Here is a 17,710-nt window from a genome sequence, read left to right as displayed (position 1 = left end):
TGGGAAAGAGTGAGGTTATTTTATCACTGTACATAGTTTGTATACTTGGTAAATCCAAGAAAATGAAATTGTTACAAGTTCTGTAAATAATAGAGTTCAGTGATACAGTAAGATATAAAATTAATACATAGAAATCAGTAACTTATCAAAGTTACTACAAAGTCAAGTTAGAAGATAGAAAAAATCTATTTAAAATAGTTATAGCAGGCAAAGCAACAGGGATAAATTTAGTAAGAAAAGTACAAAATCCTTATAAAAAAACTTTAAGATAATGTAGAAGACAAGATTTAAATAAATAAAAAGACATAGGTTCTTAGATTAGAGGACTCAATATCAAAAAGCTATCAATTCTGCTTATGTTAATTTATTTAGCACAATATCAATAAAAAGGCAAGTATTATAGATCTGCTGTCTTTTGTCTTGGTTTCCAGTTACTTTAGGGGGTGAAGGGAAGAGGGAGCAGACTGGGGAATCTGAACCTAAAGTTCGTAGCGAGGAGGAAGGCTCTAAAACAGAAGAGCAATAAGGAAGAACTGCCTTTACCCGGTATGAAAATATAAGAGTCAGGAATTCCTCCAGTGTGGCACCTGAATGTACGGACCAGTAGAACAGAACATCAAAAAGAGAATATAAAGTCTCTTGACTTTATATGGACCTAAATCTTCATGAGATTTAGTATATCATGGAGTTGGCATTTGAAATCAGGTGGAAATCCCAGTGACTGTTAAATGGGGCTGCAAGCCAGCAGTTTGTGGTCCTCTGTGTTAAGACCAAGACCCCTAACTGCAATTCATGTTCTTAAAGTTACCATAACAGTTGGGATCATTTTAAATTTAGAGTATGTAGAAGTCAGTTTGGAGGGAAAATTCTCTTGGGAAAACTCTTTTCTTTTATATTTCCTAAGTAGATATTGAGCAGGAGGGGTGTAGATTGGAGAGCAGTGACTATGTAGAAGAGAGGACACATGAGTTAATAAATGCTTAGGCTACGAATGATCTGACATCAAAAGAAGTGTTTACAGTGAAAAGCATCTAATTTGCATTCAACAAATATTAAACATCCACTATGTGCTTAGGATAGAAACACTTTCCTAAAATGAGAATTGCTAATAAGGTAAAGGTTAAGGACACATAAATTAGAAAAGAGAACCTAGGGCACATCTATTCTCACTAATTGTTCTAGGATAATTATTCTAATTAATGCAGAACACTTACCAAGTAGGACTCTACAGTGTGTTTATGATATGAAGAAAGGTCTTTTGCTAATGATATCCACACGCATCTTTGATGTTCGAAGTGGTGATATAGTATAGCAAGAAAAAAATTGTTTAAAGTATTTCCGGTTGTATATATGTTGTATATAGCATCTAACTAGTAAACATGATACATGGAAAAATGCTGTTAGCCAAGGAATTTAGGAATTCTAGAAAATAACCTTTCTATTCAACTGTGACATCAAAGAGTAAGGTATTGCTTTTTGTTCTAGTCTTGACTTTTTTTTCCTTCAATTTTCAGTGTATACCAGACACTACCAAAGAGGTTCTTGCAGATGAAGGGAAGTCAGTTATAGGTGCCAAATACTTCCTGTGAGTTGACAGGGAATTTCTTTAACTGCCATCGTCGGGGGTCACATTTGATGGCATTGCTCACTGAGTCTGGGAGATGTTCACAGAGGCCCCATTGTCTTAGCAGAAAGGTTGTCAGTCATGAGTTATTCAATCTCTTGTATAAAATTCACCTCCGAAATTTTCCTTTCTATTTCCTGTTATTCTTTGAACTGGCACCTTGTGTTCTGTTTTAGGCCTTGTTGATAGGAAATATTTAAATTGAAGAAGGACTTTGAAGAAAAGAAAACGGCCATGGGCTTGCTCCGGTAACTGTAAACACAGGAGGCTTATTTAACATGACACTGGAGAGCGTGCAGGTTTGGGGCAGCTTTTCACCTGTCCGAAGCTGGGTGGCCTTGGCTAAGTTGCTTTCCTCAACTGTAAAGGGATATCAGCCACATGTCTGGTTTGCTCAGTTCAGCCCTGGTTGACAGCTGCTATTCTGTGTAATTATTAATCGCACCCCCATTCACTCCCAAGGGTGTCTGGTTTTGATAAATAAATTACCCAGTTATCCTACCTCCCTTGGAGAGTTGTTGTGAGGTTGAAGTAAATTAGTGTTTGTGAAACCCCTAGCACAGTGCTTGACACGTAGTATATGCTCAAATGATGACGATGAGTATTGTTAAACTGCCTTGGTTTTTTAAACCAGACTTCAAAGAAAATGACTCAATAGACAATGTCTGTTTTTATGAAAATTTGGCCACTCTCCCATTCATCCTGTCTTTTATTCCACCCACGTAGAATTTCCTGCCTAAAGCAATGAATTTGAGAGGTTTCAGCAGCTACTAAAAAATTCTGATCATCATGGCTTTACAGGTTATCTGTATGTCAAGCTACCAGTGGTCATGCTATTGCTAAAGTAATCATGGAATACTTTAGAACATAGAACTTTTTCACAAATTATGTTGTTTTCCACAAGAACCCCCATGAAATTGGTATTGTAATAGCTATTACTGTCATTTTAATCATCCAGAAACAGAGGCTCAGAAATAGGAAATTACTTTCTCAAGATCACATAGCTAGAAAGCATCAGGGAGGATACGAATGCAGGGCTTCTTGGAGTTCTTTTCTTTGTGCCATGTTGGTTAAATAAACAAAAGGGCAAGATTACTCAATGACCCAATTCCTTCTCGTTATGCCTCTTATGCCTCCTCCATCTTTGGTTTGTCTGACATTTATTCACTCATTTTAGTTTTCCAAAGAACATTTAAGTGCTGCTTGGTCTCAGTATATGGATACAGTCCCTGGCCTAAGGTAGCTTATAGTCTAGAAATGATGACTCTGCATGCATTCATATATCACTGGGTCTCTGTGTGTGAGTAATCTCAGGTCACAAAAGAAACACAAAGGAGCCAGTGCAGGCTCTGTGTGCTCACTGCTCTGCAGTTATGGCTCCATGTTACTCTGTTCCGTTGCAGGCAGGTTGAGAAAATCGGGGTCTGTCATTCCCGGGCCTTATGCATGCAAAGCAGTAGGGTGTGTCCGGTGATGTGTTCCAGTGTCTCTTGGTGTACACATCCCACTACACTATAATCAGGTTCTATTCATGTCTGCCTTCTCTTCTAGATTAGAAGACAGCATCACTATCTTATTGATCTCTGTGTTCCCAGCTTGGAGCCAAGCAACCTGGCACATGGAAAGGCTCAGGCGCCAGAGACTGTGTTCTGTGCTCTGTGTGAATATATTCAATATTCATTGCAACCATGCCAGGTAGCTTTGATGATACCCATATCATGGATGAAGAAACTGTATCTTGGAGAGATTAGATCACTTGCTTAAGATCACACAGCTTTTAAATACTGAAAAAGATATCTCTCTCTCTCTCTTAAAACAGCTTTATTAAGGTATAATTTACATAAAATAACCTATACATATTTAAAGTATGCAACTTAATAAGTTGTGACATATGTATACACATGAGATCACCACAATCAAGGTAGTGAATCTATCCATCACCCTCCAAAGCCCATGTTTTTCTTCCAGTAATAAGTATATGGGGAATAGAGCCTTTGCTACAGCCCTTTCCTCCTGATCACTCTCTTACGGGGAGTTTTGAATTGTTGAGATAATACAAAGAACATCTTTGACAACCTACTTGTCCATCAATAAAAGAATCGATAAATAAACGTGGTACTGGGGTGGAATGTATACCCCAGTAAAATGAATGAATTATAGGCTCTCACAACTATGTGGATGTGTCTTAGGAAGGTAATGGTAAGTCAAAAACACTACAAAGATAATGATACTATTTTTGTAAAAGTCAAAGCAAATCGAAACATATAATTTAGACATATTTGTATGTACACACATACACATAACAAGAAGTAAAGTGACGATGAACATTAACTTCAGGCTACTGGTTACCTGGAGGGAAGTGGGGAGATAGGATTGAGAGGGCATGGAAGTAGATGCAGCTTATTAGTAATATATGAGGTCATGGGGTGGGCAGTGAGTTCCTGAATATTCGTTATGTTATATATTTTGTATATATAATTAGTTATTCTAAAAAAGATTAAAAATAAGAAATTACTTCATCCGTTTAAATTTTTATGTTCTAATGAACTATTTTCATTAATTTGAGGAATCACTTAATATGGGATAGTTAAAATCTAAAATGTTTTAATTTTAATTCCATATGTGACAAAGTTTAGAGCTCTTTGTAAAGGGGCTAGGTTTGTTGTAGAGGGACTGAACAGGAAAGAATGAACAATTAAAGTTACTTAAAAATGTGGGTGAGGAAATCATCTCTTCACCAGCGCAGAGTTGCCGATGGGCCGTGAACTGTGCTTCTATATGGATTCATTTCCACTATCCACAATTTTCCTGTTGCCATTGGCTCCAGGGGGGTAAGAAAAAGGAACACACAGAGAACAGAAATAAGTCAGAATCTCTTGTGTCTAAGTATACTGAAGGCAGAGGAAGTGTATAGCCAAAAGAGACTGCAAAGCTTTGGCATCTTGTAAAACTATTAAAGATTTTTATTTTTTTTTACCTCTGGAATTCTAAAATCTTTCCTGAACTATTAAGGATCTTGAAATCCAAGAGTCAACACAAGGGAGATTTACTTAATTCTAGGAGGAAAAACGCCAAAGACTGGGTGTCCCCCCAAAAGGAGTGAAATGTATGTTGGTGTCTTCTTAAATAGTGCTCTATGTAGTTTTATCTGTTCCCCCTCTATTTTCTTGTAATAATTGCAAAATAAATGCTAAGTTTAGCTCTGGTTATAATTCAGTTTTCTATTTTTTTTCTTTTTTTAAGAAAAACAAAGCAAATTAAAACAAACGAGACTGGGCTGATGTGTTGTTTCGTAGTTCAGCCCACTTTCCTATCACTTGGCTGTTCTGAGAAAGAGACCATATTTCATATGAGCCCATATGAGAAAGAGATCACATTTCAAGCCCTATTGCCCATCTGGTGGGAGCTTGTCTATTTTCCAGGCAAGACCTAGTAGTCTCTAAAATGTACATCTGACAGCGTCCAAAAGCCACAAAGCAACTGCGGGTGTTGCAGGTGCTGTCCCTTTCTAAATGAAGCAATTTGACACAAGGAATTACGGTTTCCTATGTTTCATTTGTGTCTCTCCATCCCTTCCAGGACCAGGGTAATGCGATATTGATGAAGATTATTGACCAATGGACAGATCGAAACATTGCACTTAAATTCTGAAAGCAAGGCAATTTTAAACTCATATAAACTTTATATATATATATATATATATGTATCTATATATATAAAAGTAAGTCACTCTATAATGAGGGATTCCATTAACATGAAGCATTTCAGTGCTACATGGGTCATTCTTTTCTCTACACCGGGAGATCAAGTTGATCAAAATGTACAGCTAGTAAATGACAGGGCCAGGATGCCACTCTGCTTTTTCTCCATCTCTTATACCACACTGCTGGCTTTTGTAGATTTTTCAAAAGATGTTGTTCTTATTTATTAAAAGAGATGCTATTTTTAGAGCAGAGATTTTATTTTAGACTAATAATTTATCATAAATATCGCCAAGTTGTTATTCTACAGTTTCACACCAAAGACTTTGGGGGCAGATCTGGCTGCTAATCCCAGCTGTCCACTTGTGAACTTTCCAAAAGTAAAGTTACTTTACTCTCTGAGTCTCCATTTCCTTATTTATTTAACACGGCTAACACTGTGAAGATTAAATGAGATAACAATTGCCAGGGCAAGGCATATAGCAATCAGTTACTAAACAGTGACCCTCTTTAAGCTACAATTCTGAAATAGTTTTGCATGTGATTCTGATTTAAAGCCTCAAGGAACTTACATTCTTGTGGGAGAGACAAGCAAGATACATAAAAAATATATATGTACACTAGTTATGTGTACTAAAGAGGAAAAAGAAAGCAGGGAAGGGGGATATAAAATATTGGAGAGAAGCTAAAATTGAATAGTGCAAACAGGTAAGACCCAAACAAAAAGGGGACTCTTGAGTGAACACTTAAAGAAAAAGAAGGTGCTGCCTGTGTGGATGTCTAAAAGAAGAGCATTTCAGGTGGTGGGAATGGCAAGTGCAAAGGCCCTGAGGTAGGAGCATGCATGGAATGTACAAAGTACAACACGGAGCATGGTGTGGCTGGAGTAGAGTCAATGAGGGCTAGAATAGTAGGAATGCCATGAGACAACAGTGGGCCACTTGGTAGATCTTGTAGGTTCTTGTAGATCCTAGTGCAGACTTGGAAGGGTTTGAGCAGAGAAGCAACATGGTCTGACTTATATTTTAAAAGGATGTCTTTGACTGCTGTGTTGAGAATAGACTGTTAAAAGGGGAGTCAGGGAGTGTGGTCCGTAAGGCAGAAGCATGGAGATGGGTTCAGAGGCTAATGTAATAATGCAGAGTGTTACCATATCCATCCTGATGGAGTAATTATGATGTATTCTGCTATCAAGATGCAGGAGGTTTTCCCTGTGCTCCTGCTGTGTTTATAAACACTGGGGGGAACTGCAGTCATATCATTCTGAGAGTCCCTCCCGGTGTTTTATTTTTCTTTAGTATTAATAGATTGTGGTACTATAGAATGGTCCCATTTGCATACAACTTCATCGGTGCCCTGCTTGTCCGGGAAATTTTCTTGCAAGGGAAGGGAGCACTTTATGAAATGGACTCTCTGTCAGTTGTCATACTGGAGTGGTCCCTGGTGATCATCCTATGGCAACCCAGCCTCTAGGGAATGCTGTTTCATTGGGAGAGTGATCGATTCTGACACTGTCAGTCAACTAAAAGAGAAGTAGGTTATTGGGGCTGATGAGCACCATTGAGATGCTCACATGTGGTAGATCAGAACTGGACTTTGCTCCTTTGGCGGACGTCACATGGAAAGGGGAGCCCTTGCTACAGGAGGTAGACAGCTGTTCTCCATCAGCCTGAAAGCTTTACTTGCCTTTCTTTTAAACTTTTTTGGTTAGGATTTGTTTCTTATCGTCTTCAAAATTTATACTGTAATTCAAGGTTGCCTGAAAAGTTATATCTGTGTGTATACATCAGGAAATTGGAGTCATCTTCTAACTTACTAAATTGAGATTCAAGCCGGGTGTGGATCACACCTATAATCTCAGCACTTTGGGAGGCCAAGGTGAGAGGATTGCCTGAGGCCAGGAGTTTGAGACCAGCCTGGACAACATAGTGAGACCCTTTCTCTACAAAAAAATTTAAAAGTAAGAAATTAGCTGGATGCGGTGGCACATGCCTATAGTGCTAGCTACTCAGGAGGCTGAGGCTGAAAGATTGCTTGAGCCCAGGAGTTCGAGATTACAGTGAGCTATGATGGGGCCACTTCACTCTAGCCTGTGACCTCATTTCTAAAAAATAAAATAATAAAAATTTTAAAAATGTGTCAACATGCTAATTAAATTTTTTTTAAAAGATTTAAACTCAGCTATGTGAACTTTATACAAACTGCCATGAAATTCTTAAATAAAACTAATTTTAATTTATTTGTGTGTATGTGTAGGTGTACCTTAAGGGTAGAAAATATGTGTTATAAATCAAACTTAACAAGTGTGAACTGCAAAAAGGCTGGAAATAAATGATTTACATTAGTATGGCTTAGCTGCTGCTGTTGACTCAAAATTTTCTTTGACTGTCTTTCAAGGATCTGTGTGAGTTGTAACCATTTTAACCAGGATTAGATCAAATATGAATGGATATAGTACATTTAATATCATAAGATGTCATAACATATGCTCAGTTTATAAATGGATTATTTTGTAAATTTAATTACAAACATACTGATTTTGCTTAGGTGGAAAAGAAACCAAATGATCATTTTATATATCTTATGTATTAAGAACATAAAGTATGGGCCAGGTGCTGTGGCTCATGCCTGTAATCCTAGCACTCTGGGAGGCCGAGGTGGGAGGATTGCTTGAGCTCAGGAGCTCCAGACCAGCCTGAGCAAGAGTGAGAACCCATCTCTAAAAAAATAAATAAATAAACAAACAAATATATAAATAAAAATATTGAGATATCTAGTTATAATTTTATATTTTTATTTCTATAATGTCTCTATAATTGTTACTGTCCTTGCAATGGAAGAAAAAAGTGGGTACTTGTTAATTTATGATTTTTCTTTTTTAAAGTCATCTGAGTACCACCTTCATATCCATGATATTTAACAGTCATAGACACTTCCGTATTTAGCAGCTCATTAGGTCCTAAGAATAACTCTGTGGATGCAGAAGGTAGGCAATAAAGCCCCATGTTACAGCAAAGAAAACATCAAGGTTTAGAAACAAACTCAGGTTTGGATTCTTAGTCTAGGGCTCTATGCCCAACACCAAACTATTTTCGTTGGCTCTTATGTAATCTTTTTCAGATTCGGGGAGCTCTAGTAGTTGTAGAATAATTACAGATATTTTGCAGCAAGATGAATTCAGTGGCAATAAGCAATGGTGGCAGTGTTCTTGTGTTTGAGATTTCCAAACAGTGCATTTCTGTATATTTGTTACCTGTGTCCTCTTGGGAACTTGTATTAAATCTGGAAAGGCATCAAACCATGATTTGTAAAGATAGGTAAATCCTCACAGATGTAATGTTAAAGAAACACGTCACAAAAGAAAACATTGTAATTCCCTTTATATGAATAGAAAGTTCAAATACAGGTAAAACACAGCAGTGGTGTTGGAAGCCCAGATAGCAGTTACCCTGATTCGGGGTGTTTGGTGCAGGGGATGGGATGTTGTATTGATCTGGGTGCTAGTTGCACAGGTCTTCCTTTTGGGAAGATTCACTGACTTTTTATTCTTCAGTAAAATTCTTTCTAAAAGCCTTATTTTCATAAGTGGTAATTTAAAAGCTTTAGACTTGAAGAGCAGTTCTTATACCTTTATTGTATATTATAAACTACCATTTCCCCACAAAAGTCAATTATCCTTTTTTGTTGTTGCTCCCAAGCCCATTGCGTTTATTTTGAGTTCTTGGAGCTTCCTTGTCACAGAACCAACTGCCACGGAGCCGTGGTGAAGTCCATCATAAAATGCTTGCCAACACAACCTTCTTGCTTACACTTTTTTTAACACATTAACTGCCGTGTGGGTTGCATTTAACTCACACTAATTTTGAGCCTAGGGCCTCATGAAGCACATGTGACTCACACACCTTGGGAGCCTTGAGAACTGTTTTTCAAGTTGCATATAACTCACGCACAGAAAACAATAAAAAATAACAAATTTTTCATTAAATTAGAAAGGATCACTTTGTTTTCGAAGTTTTTATTCTATTTTCATAATAAAACATTGTGGCCCCAAGGGGAAAAAAATTTTTTTTCTAGTGTGGCAGTATGTTAAGGTGTTATGGGAAGAAAGATATTGAAGAAGAGCTCTTCCATCAGGATGTTAATCTGTATCGAAACAGACACTGGTAGAAATGTTTTCATGAAATTCTGCTAAGGCTGAAGAGCAGAGCTTTAGTCAGCTTCTTATAATTTAACAATTTCACACTGATTTTTTTCCCCATATAAATGGTTTCAGAAGAGCACAGATAGCTGAACAACAATAGCTCTATCATTTTTGAAATGTCCCTTGAATCAGATCCTAAAAGAAATATTAATGAGATTGAAGCTAGAAATTACTTTGAGCAGAACTAAGTTTTAATAAAAATGGAAACTGATAGCCACAGCCATGGTGTTTCTCTAGGCTTCTAATGTTAAACTAAATCCATAAGCTTTCTGACCACAGTACATAGAGAAAAACAGGAAGAACTTCAAAGATCTTGTGGGTCAGCAAAACCTTTAGCTGTCCTCACATTTTCAGACTCATGTCCTAGAGGAGGAGCAAACCATCGCTTCTCTTCCTAAATGACTCCAATTTTTTTTTCAGCTTCCATTAAATCAATCTAATATTTTTTAAATAAGAAATATTTATTTGAATGTTTCTGCCAGCTATTTGTATGTTGTGGCTGCTACCTCTTTTTTCTCTGCAGTGTTCTCTCTCCTCGTCAGAAGAAGAAAGATTTATTTCCATCAGGAGACCTAAAACACCGACCTCAAGTGACTTCTCTGACCTTAATACTCAGACGAACTGGACCAAGTCACTTCCATTGCCAACACCAGAAGAGAAGATGCGACAGCAGGCCCAGACAGTCCAGGCTGATGTGGTTCCTATTAACATAACCGGTACGCTCTGCTAGGCAGACAGGTTCAGCCCGTGCTTGGGAGAATGGCAAGCTTTTTGTTTGTTATATGTCCTTAGAATTTCATTTGTACATCAAAGGTGAATAGCTGAAGTCTGGCTTCCCACTCTTTGTTTAAGGAAGGGAATACTAGAACTACATATGTGTGTACATATAAAATATCTATTACTCATTAGATTAGAAGACTATGTCACCAAATGTTGGTGTCAAAGAACTCAATGGTCCAACTATTCATCTAAAGAGTGTTTTTTTAATTAAATTGCTGTTTAACAAGCTTTTGATTATATAGAAACATCTTCTAGATGTTGTTCTGGTTAAGAAAAAAATTATATATTTTCCTTCTAAAGGGTTACTTTAAGTAATATATATATATATATATATATAGAAATAAAATAATCATTTAGTGATATTTCTGAATGATAGATTTTCTTCTTATTTTCTGAAGTGGAAAAAGGGAAAAATTACCCCAAAAATGCCAAGTGAATTAATAATGACTAAAAATATTTTTTAGAAACTTAATAGGGTAATGAAATTATATTTTGATTTTCATAATTTGAATTCCATAATCTTCAAACAAAAATTCATTTCTTCTGAATATAACATGTTTAGAATATGTTATACTCTCTGGAATAGGGATATTAATTAACAAGGTGCGTAAAGCTCAAAGATAATCTTTCATGAAATTAGAAGAGCTGTTAAAAAGATATCAGAATTTTCCTGCTTTATCACCTCTGTAGCCCACGACAAACATGGGGAAGGTACGAAGTGCAAAAAGACAGGTTCAGAGTTAATAGCTTCAATCATTCGACTGTGTACTCAATGTAAAGAGATGACTAATAGTCATCACTGATAATCAGTCCATACAAAGCAGGGGCTATAGGGCCAGAACCTAAAAAAATCAGGTGACCAAAAAGGATGAGTTTTCATAAACAACTAGGATGAAAACCCACAGTATTCTTGCTGTGCTTCTGAGGCTACTGCTTTTTGCCACGGCATTGGTGAGTTTGTGAGGCGCTAATAACGTTTTGATAGTTACTGAAGATTTTTTTTTAAACCTTATAGGATGTTTAGAAATTACATTTAGCACTCATTTTGAATTCCATAGAAATTTAATAAGCAAGTACATGAATGATTTTTAATTCTGCATACATTTTTCCACATTTATTTTACTTGAACCTTAAAAGAATAGCAGAGCATTTTAATTCTTTTTTTATCCAAAAAATATTGTTGATCTTTCTGAACGTATTTCTTACTTACCTAGATCACATTTAAATTTTTTTTCAATTTGAAAAGATTAATGGAGTACAAATGTCTTTGTTACCTTGTATGAGGCTTAAATGGGGGCTTTTTGTGTGCCCATCCCCAAAATAGTGTTCATCATACCTGATAGGTAAAGTTTTTACTCCTTTATTACATTTTTTAAAGATTATTTTTAAAAGTAGCTATGTTTCAAGAAAAAGCGTGGTGTTTATTGCTTGATGTACATATTTTCTATGAGAAAATGAACTATTTGATTGATTAAATTCAGGAGAAATGTAATTACATTACATATGATTAAATGCCAATGAAATAATATTACAAGATAAGAAGATTGTGCTATGAAATATGATAATCCTTAATAGAATTAGGGTGAAATACTTATCTTGTTATTAGGAGATTTTAAAATACAGTCAGTAGAGTTTCAGGAATAAAGAATTATTTGCAATGAATTAAATTGTCACAACAGAAGACAGTGTCACATCTTTGAGCTTTAATTCTCTCCTGTTTGATGACTAAGTAGATAAGAATTAAATAGAGCTGAAAAGGCGGCCTTTAAAATGTCACACAAGAGAGGTGAATGTTAATAAAGAAAGAGCAATATGAGTTATGTCAAAATACAATTTACTTTTAATTGAGTGATTAACATTTTGTTGAAATCTCAAAATTAAATATACCTACTTACATATTTATTGATCCATTTGCTAGATCTGGGTGTTCATGTACACACATATATTTCTTAAATGATTAGTTTTTCTAATCTGGTATAAAGAAGCAATAAATTTAAAGTTTTCGCTTTTGGTGTTGAATTGACACAAGTTATACAGCTTCCTGCTCTGTGAATTATATATTTCTAAAGTCCTAGAAGATTTTTAAGATAAAAATGTATCTATCTTCCTGTAGGGAATTGTCATGTGCTCATTAATTAGGGTGAACATTGAACCTCTAGTTTGATTTTTTAGAAGGCTTAGCAGGAAAAAAAAAATGCTAACAAATATAATATTTCAAATCCGGAGTGCAGCCCACCAGGCATAGAAGTAGAACATTAGCACAGTGAAAATTGATTTAATCTCTTTAGTTATAATCCTGTGGGCTCTTGGCATGTTATAAGAGGTGAGGAGGAAAACAATGTTTAAGTTAAAATGTACATATAAGTGTATTCCATAATCTGCCATGTGGGATAACAGCTCTTCCACCTGGATGATAAATATAGTACATAAACAAACGATTTTTATAAACTGGCTTTACACTGATGTTTGAGTTACCTAAGTTTATTTCTAAATAATAACCAGGACTAATACCATTTTTTAATGAAAGGGAGGGATTAAAGTCAACAGATACTTAATTGAATCTTTGTGCCAGGCATTAGCTGAGTGCCATAGGGGAAGCTAAAGTACATGCTTCATAGTCCCTACCCTCAAAAAATGTATAATCCAGTAGAGGACACAGTCTTTTTAGGTCACAATGCAAGATGAAGAGTTTGGTGCCTTTAATATGGGGTATGACTTAGATGTTCATCCTCATCATATGCCTTGTTTCTTAATTTTCTTGGAGCTTGGGTGGTTTTATCTTTTGTTTTTGTCTAAGAAGTAAAACTGCAGAATAAATGTAACTTTCTATTAATGTTTTATCTATTCTTCTTCTTCTTTTTTTTTTTTTTTGAGACGGGGTCTTGCTATATTGTCCAGGCTGGTCTGGAACTCCTGGGCTCAAGCAATCCTATCACTTCAGCCTCCCAAGTAGCTGGGATTACAGGCACATGCTGTTTTTTCCATTAATGTCTTGCTACAAGGAAGTTTTTTTCCTCTACTGCAGGGAACCAGTGAACTACTGAAGTCATGACTTGCCCCTTACAAGCATTTATGCTGTTGCACATAGTGATCCATTTTTCACAGCAATGGTACCTTCTGATATTTCAGGGTCTTGTCTCAATCATTTCTATTTTTCCTCATTAGCAACAGAGTTGCAAGCATTTGTAATGTTTGCAAGCACTTATTTAAGTTGGTTTCTCAGTAGTTGAAATGTGTTTTGATCATTCACATTTTTGTCCTCTGTTTTGGTTAAAATTCACAATTTAGTATTATCAAAATAGAGGTTACATTGCCCACAACATACCCACTTTGAATCTGTGTCAATATTGCTAAAAAGAGTGAATGTTTTTATATTCTTCTTATGCATAAAATGATGGAAGTTTGTAATTTGTATGTGTATGTATTTTTAAAATCACTTTTTGAGGAGAATAACCATTCAAAAAGGTCAGTGCTGTAAAACTTTCTTTAATTAAACTGGCAAGTAATTTAAAGGAGACCCATCAATAACTGATACTGTTACACACTTTATTATTTTATCGTTTCTTATGGTATATTAATCACACAAGCTTACACTCTAGAAGGAAAACAAGTCCTGTGGATGTGGCATTCCAGGTTTGATTGCAACATCACCTGAAACGTCTGAATTAAGACCAACTTTAAAAAGTAATTACGAAACAGAGAGAAGCAGTTCAGCTTTAACAACAGCAGTGCTACTGGGTGTCATTGTGGCGAAAGTGCTTTATCATTATAAGGCGTTTCATTTTTCACTAGAGTTGTCAGACTCTTTGATTGAAGAAAAAGTTCTCCATTCAACTTGATTAAGTTACTTGTTTCATCACCCAAGACAAGACGTTATGTTTGTCTCTGGGGATGACCAGATAAATAAAATATATTCATTACCATCACCGCATACATGCTGATGTAGAGCGGTTTTGGTGACCAGAGGATATATAGGAAACACTTCCAAAATGCTCCATTTTTTAAATAACACAATCACTTTTCCAGTGCATTATTAACAAACTCGCATGTGCTGCTCCAGCTCATTTGACGATGAGAGCAAGGTGCTTGCTTTGGAAGGACACACGAATTGCAAAACAGCCTTATGATGATAATGTGCTTTTCTTCCTTTTTTGCCCTTCAGCATTCATCATCATATGACTAGCTAACATCATTATTAATCCCTTCTTATCATTTTACAACAAGCTTCTGGAAGAAAGTGCATGGTGTCAGCTTGCTTGAAAATAACATTGCTTCGCTTGTTCTACTACTCTGCATTAGGGGAGAATTTCGATCGCCAGGCCAGCCTTCGGCGGTCTCTAATTTACACAGACACTCTGGTAAGACGACCGAAGAAAGTCAAAAGGAGAAAGACTATTACAGGAGTCCCTGACAACATACAGAAGGAGCTAGGTATGGCTCAGCAGAACTGTGTTTTCTTGCCCCTGAGTGCTGCTCGGCGTTACTACGCTGACCTCATTTGTGATGCTTATACAATCGATACATTCTGATAGCCCTTGGTGCCCCAAAGGGCCAGATTCTTTCCCGAATGAGGCATTGGGTGCAAATCTTAACATCCCATGCAGACACGGTTTACTGGATTTGGGGGAGAAGGTACAGGGAGAAGAGCTTGTATGAAAACTAATTAACTAGGATGATAGAAATTGATTGTTACATCATCATCTCTATGTACCTTGAACATGGGTTATTTCTGCAATTAAATTTACTTTTCATTTAAATCTTAAGTTTTCGTGAAACTGAAAACTATTCTTGGACTTCAGATGATGAATATGGACTTCGCTGGTTATCCTGACAATACCGGTGGTGTTTTGTCATCAGAAACAGCAGTCTGGGATTATTAGTAAATGTCAATATGATAGAAAATAGTAATTTTTGTTGGATAATGCCTTCATTACTTTCAATGAAACAATTTCATAGCTTTTTTATTTAGTATTTTGAAGCTATGATAAAAGCAGGAAACACACAAGAACATTTTGGCTGATGGAAACGGTTGCTTAGTTCATTATTCATCTATCCACTTTGTTTCTGCTTATCTTGATATGTGTGGGGTAATCCTTTCATTTTCCTCTTTCTCTATTAATGTCCTCTCCCTGTTGTTTTATGGGAGCCCAGCATGAATGTCTGCAGAGCAGTGTAGCACACAGCTCCTGGGTCAGGAGTAGCACTGGTGCCAGGCTGCCTGGAGCTGCACCCTAACCCTGCCACTCACCCTGGGTGACCTTGGTTACTTCACCTCTCTGAGTCTACTTCCTCACTCAACAAATAGGTGTTGGTGATATTAATAGAACCTACTTCATAGGGTTGTTTGAGGACTAAATGAATTTATACATGTGAAGCACTTAGTACCTGGCAGTACTATAATTGTATTAATAATATTAATAGCTCCTGTGGTCATTATTATAGGGAACTTACTACCACCTATGTTGAAATTTGCGTCTTCCTCCTTGGCCATCCTATGGACTTATTTCCTAATAGTTACTTTCACCTGACATTTTTATTTAGTTTTATTTACTATCAAAGGTTATACTCTACAAACTCAGAGTCATTATTTCTGAAATTGCCCATTAGTCTTTTAGTAAAATGAATTTACCTTAGCAATAATAATATATCTGTTCCAGCACCTTGAGGTGATATTTCAGCTTCTGGCTGCTACAGACATTGTGCTTCTGTATTTTTTTCCCCAGCAGCCCTGCTTGAATGCCTTGTATTAGGGAAGGCAGACTCACTCTTATTTCCCTGGCATTTTCTCTTTTACTGCCGTCCAATCCTACAGTATATGTGCTCTGCCTTCTAGACTGTAGCGGCCATCGGAAAAGAGGAGCAGGGCTCTGCCTCTGCTCTGGGTAGCTCCAGTGACCCGGATGGCATGCAGGTGCTTGTCTTACTGAATAATGGAAGGGTTCATTAGAAGCAAAGGCAAGATTGCAACTGCCCCGTGGGATCTGCGAAGTCTGTCTGGTTCGTGGCCCACATACTGCTGCTTTTCGTGGGCCGGTTCTCCAGGTACTACCCAAGGCCTCCAGGCACCATCCCGCAACCTGCGCCTCACTGGCGCGTGGTGCTTTCTCCCTCTCTTGACTTGTCTGTGTCTTATTCTTTCAGACTCTTTCTTTTTAAATTCTTGAGGTGACAGCTAACTAATTTAAGAAATTATCTGTACTCACATGTTCTCTAGCTATTTCACGGGCTAATTTCCTAAAGCACTCCGGTAACATTTATACTCAGGTCTTTTTAGGAGACGTGCCACAAAGGAATGACTTTAAGGACAGGCAGTCAGGCCCCTTGTGAGATTAGAAAGTTGATGTCTTGAGGTAAGCTACGTTGTAAGTGGCTTCCCAACCAAAGTAGGATGACCTTGTGCAAAGAGCGTAAAGGTAGTTTGGCTCAGATAAAGATGCACATACACATAAATATTCAATATGAATTGTCTATATACATATGTAGTATGAAACCTAGAATGAGAAAGGTAAACATTTTTATCACCTTTATTACTGAAACAACCAGTAGGGAGCCAATAAGTCAGTTACTTCTTTGACCTTACTGGAATGATCTGGCCAGCGGGGTAAATCATATCTTCTGTAAATTTAGTATTTATAAAATCAGTGATTGAGTACATGGAACTACACGAATGCTGAAGGAAGGAAACTATCTTTCCCCACATCATCTGTGCTGTGGCTGTGGCCAGACGTGAGACTGTGTGACATTGCAGTCAGTGACATGACCCGGATCCCAGCTGGGGGTCAACTGAGACGACTATGTCTTAGAGCCAATTTAAACAAACAAACAAAAGATAATTAGATAAGGACTCCAGTTTTCTAGGTAGGCTAGTTGGAGGATTGGTGAATAAAATGAGGGGATAACATTTGAATACAGTTTTATTTAGCAGAAAAATTAGATCATATATTTATTTGCTCTGTCCTTTCAAGATTTTTGGTTGATCTTGCCTTTTCTCCCAATATTTTGCACTTATAAGGACTCTAGTTTGGAAGCCTTGTACTACCTAATTAATGATTATCAAAAATAGATACTTCTTATTTTCTTTAAAATTAGTTCTCCTCTAGATATAAAATATAAGGGGGAGTATGGCACAGTCAAACAAATTAGACAAAAAAGAAAATGATTATCTGAAGGAAAGGCATATACTAGGAAAGATGCACCCTCTCCACTAGAGATTGTCCTAGCTGCCAGGGGCTTTGGATTTTAAAAAAATCTAACCATAGAGAGATGCTTCCATGAATTAGAAAGTTATATTTAATTATATGCAGTTTTTACTTGAAAGTCTGTAAGTAGTGGACTCTTACTGTTGTATATAAATGTATGCCATATACTAGTATATTAACCCTGTAGATATATAACCCTTTAAAA

General features: G+C 36.7%; 1 protein-coding gene across 7 annotated transcripts in view; it reads left to right on the top strand.

Annotated features, from left to right (window-relative positions):
* Positions 1-17,710, top strand: part of NHSL1 (NHS like 1) — a 243,738-nt gene that overhangs the window by 194,156 nt on the left and 31,872 nt on the right. For 5 of the 7 annotated variants that reach the window (XR_011235560.1, XM_069488916.1, XM_069488917.1 and 2 more), the window contains exons 4-5: positions 10,050-10,242; positions 14,606-14,737. Coding sequence is in view for 6 of the 7 variants with exons in the window: in XM_069488916.1 (XP_069345017.1) it covers positions 10,050-10,242; positions 14,606-14,737 (325 nt within the window). In the remaining variant the exon portion in view is untranslated. The remainder of the gene's footprint in view (positions 1-10,049; positions 10,243-14,605; positions 14,738-17,710) is intronic. The other 2 variants (XM_069488918.1, XM_069488919.1) reach the window with 1 other exon arrangement.

The sequence above is a fragment of the Eulemur rufifrons genome, chromosome 15 (genome assembly GCF_041146395.1).
Source record: "Eulemur rufifrons isolate Redbay chromosome 15, OSU_ERuf_1, whole genome shotgun sequence".
Taxonomy (NCBI): domain Eukaryota; kingdom Metazoa; phylum Chordata; class Mammalia; order Primates; family Lemuridae; genus Eulemur; species Eulemur rufifrons.
Note: the sequence above shows the minus strand (reverse complement) of the source record. Positions and strands in the feature narration are given on the sequence as shown.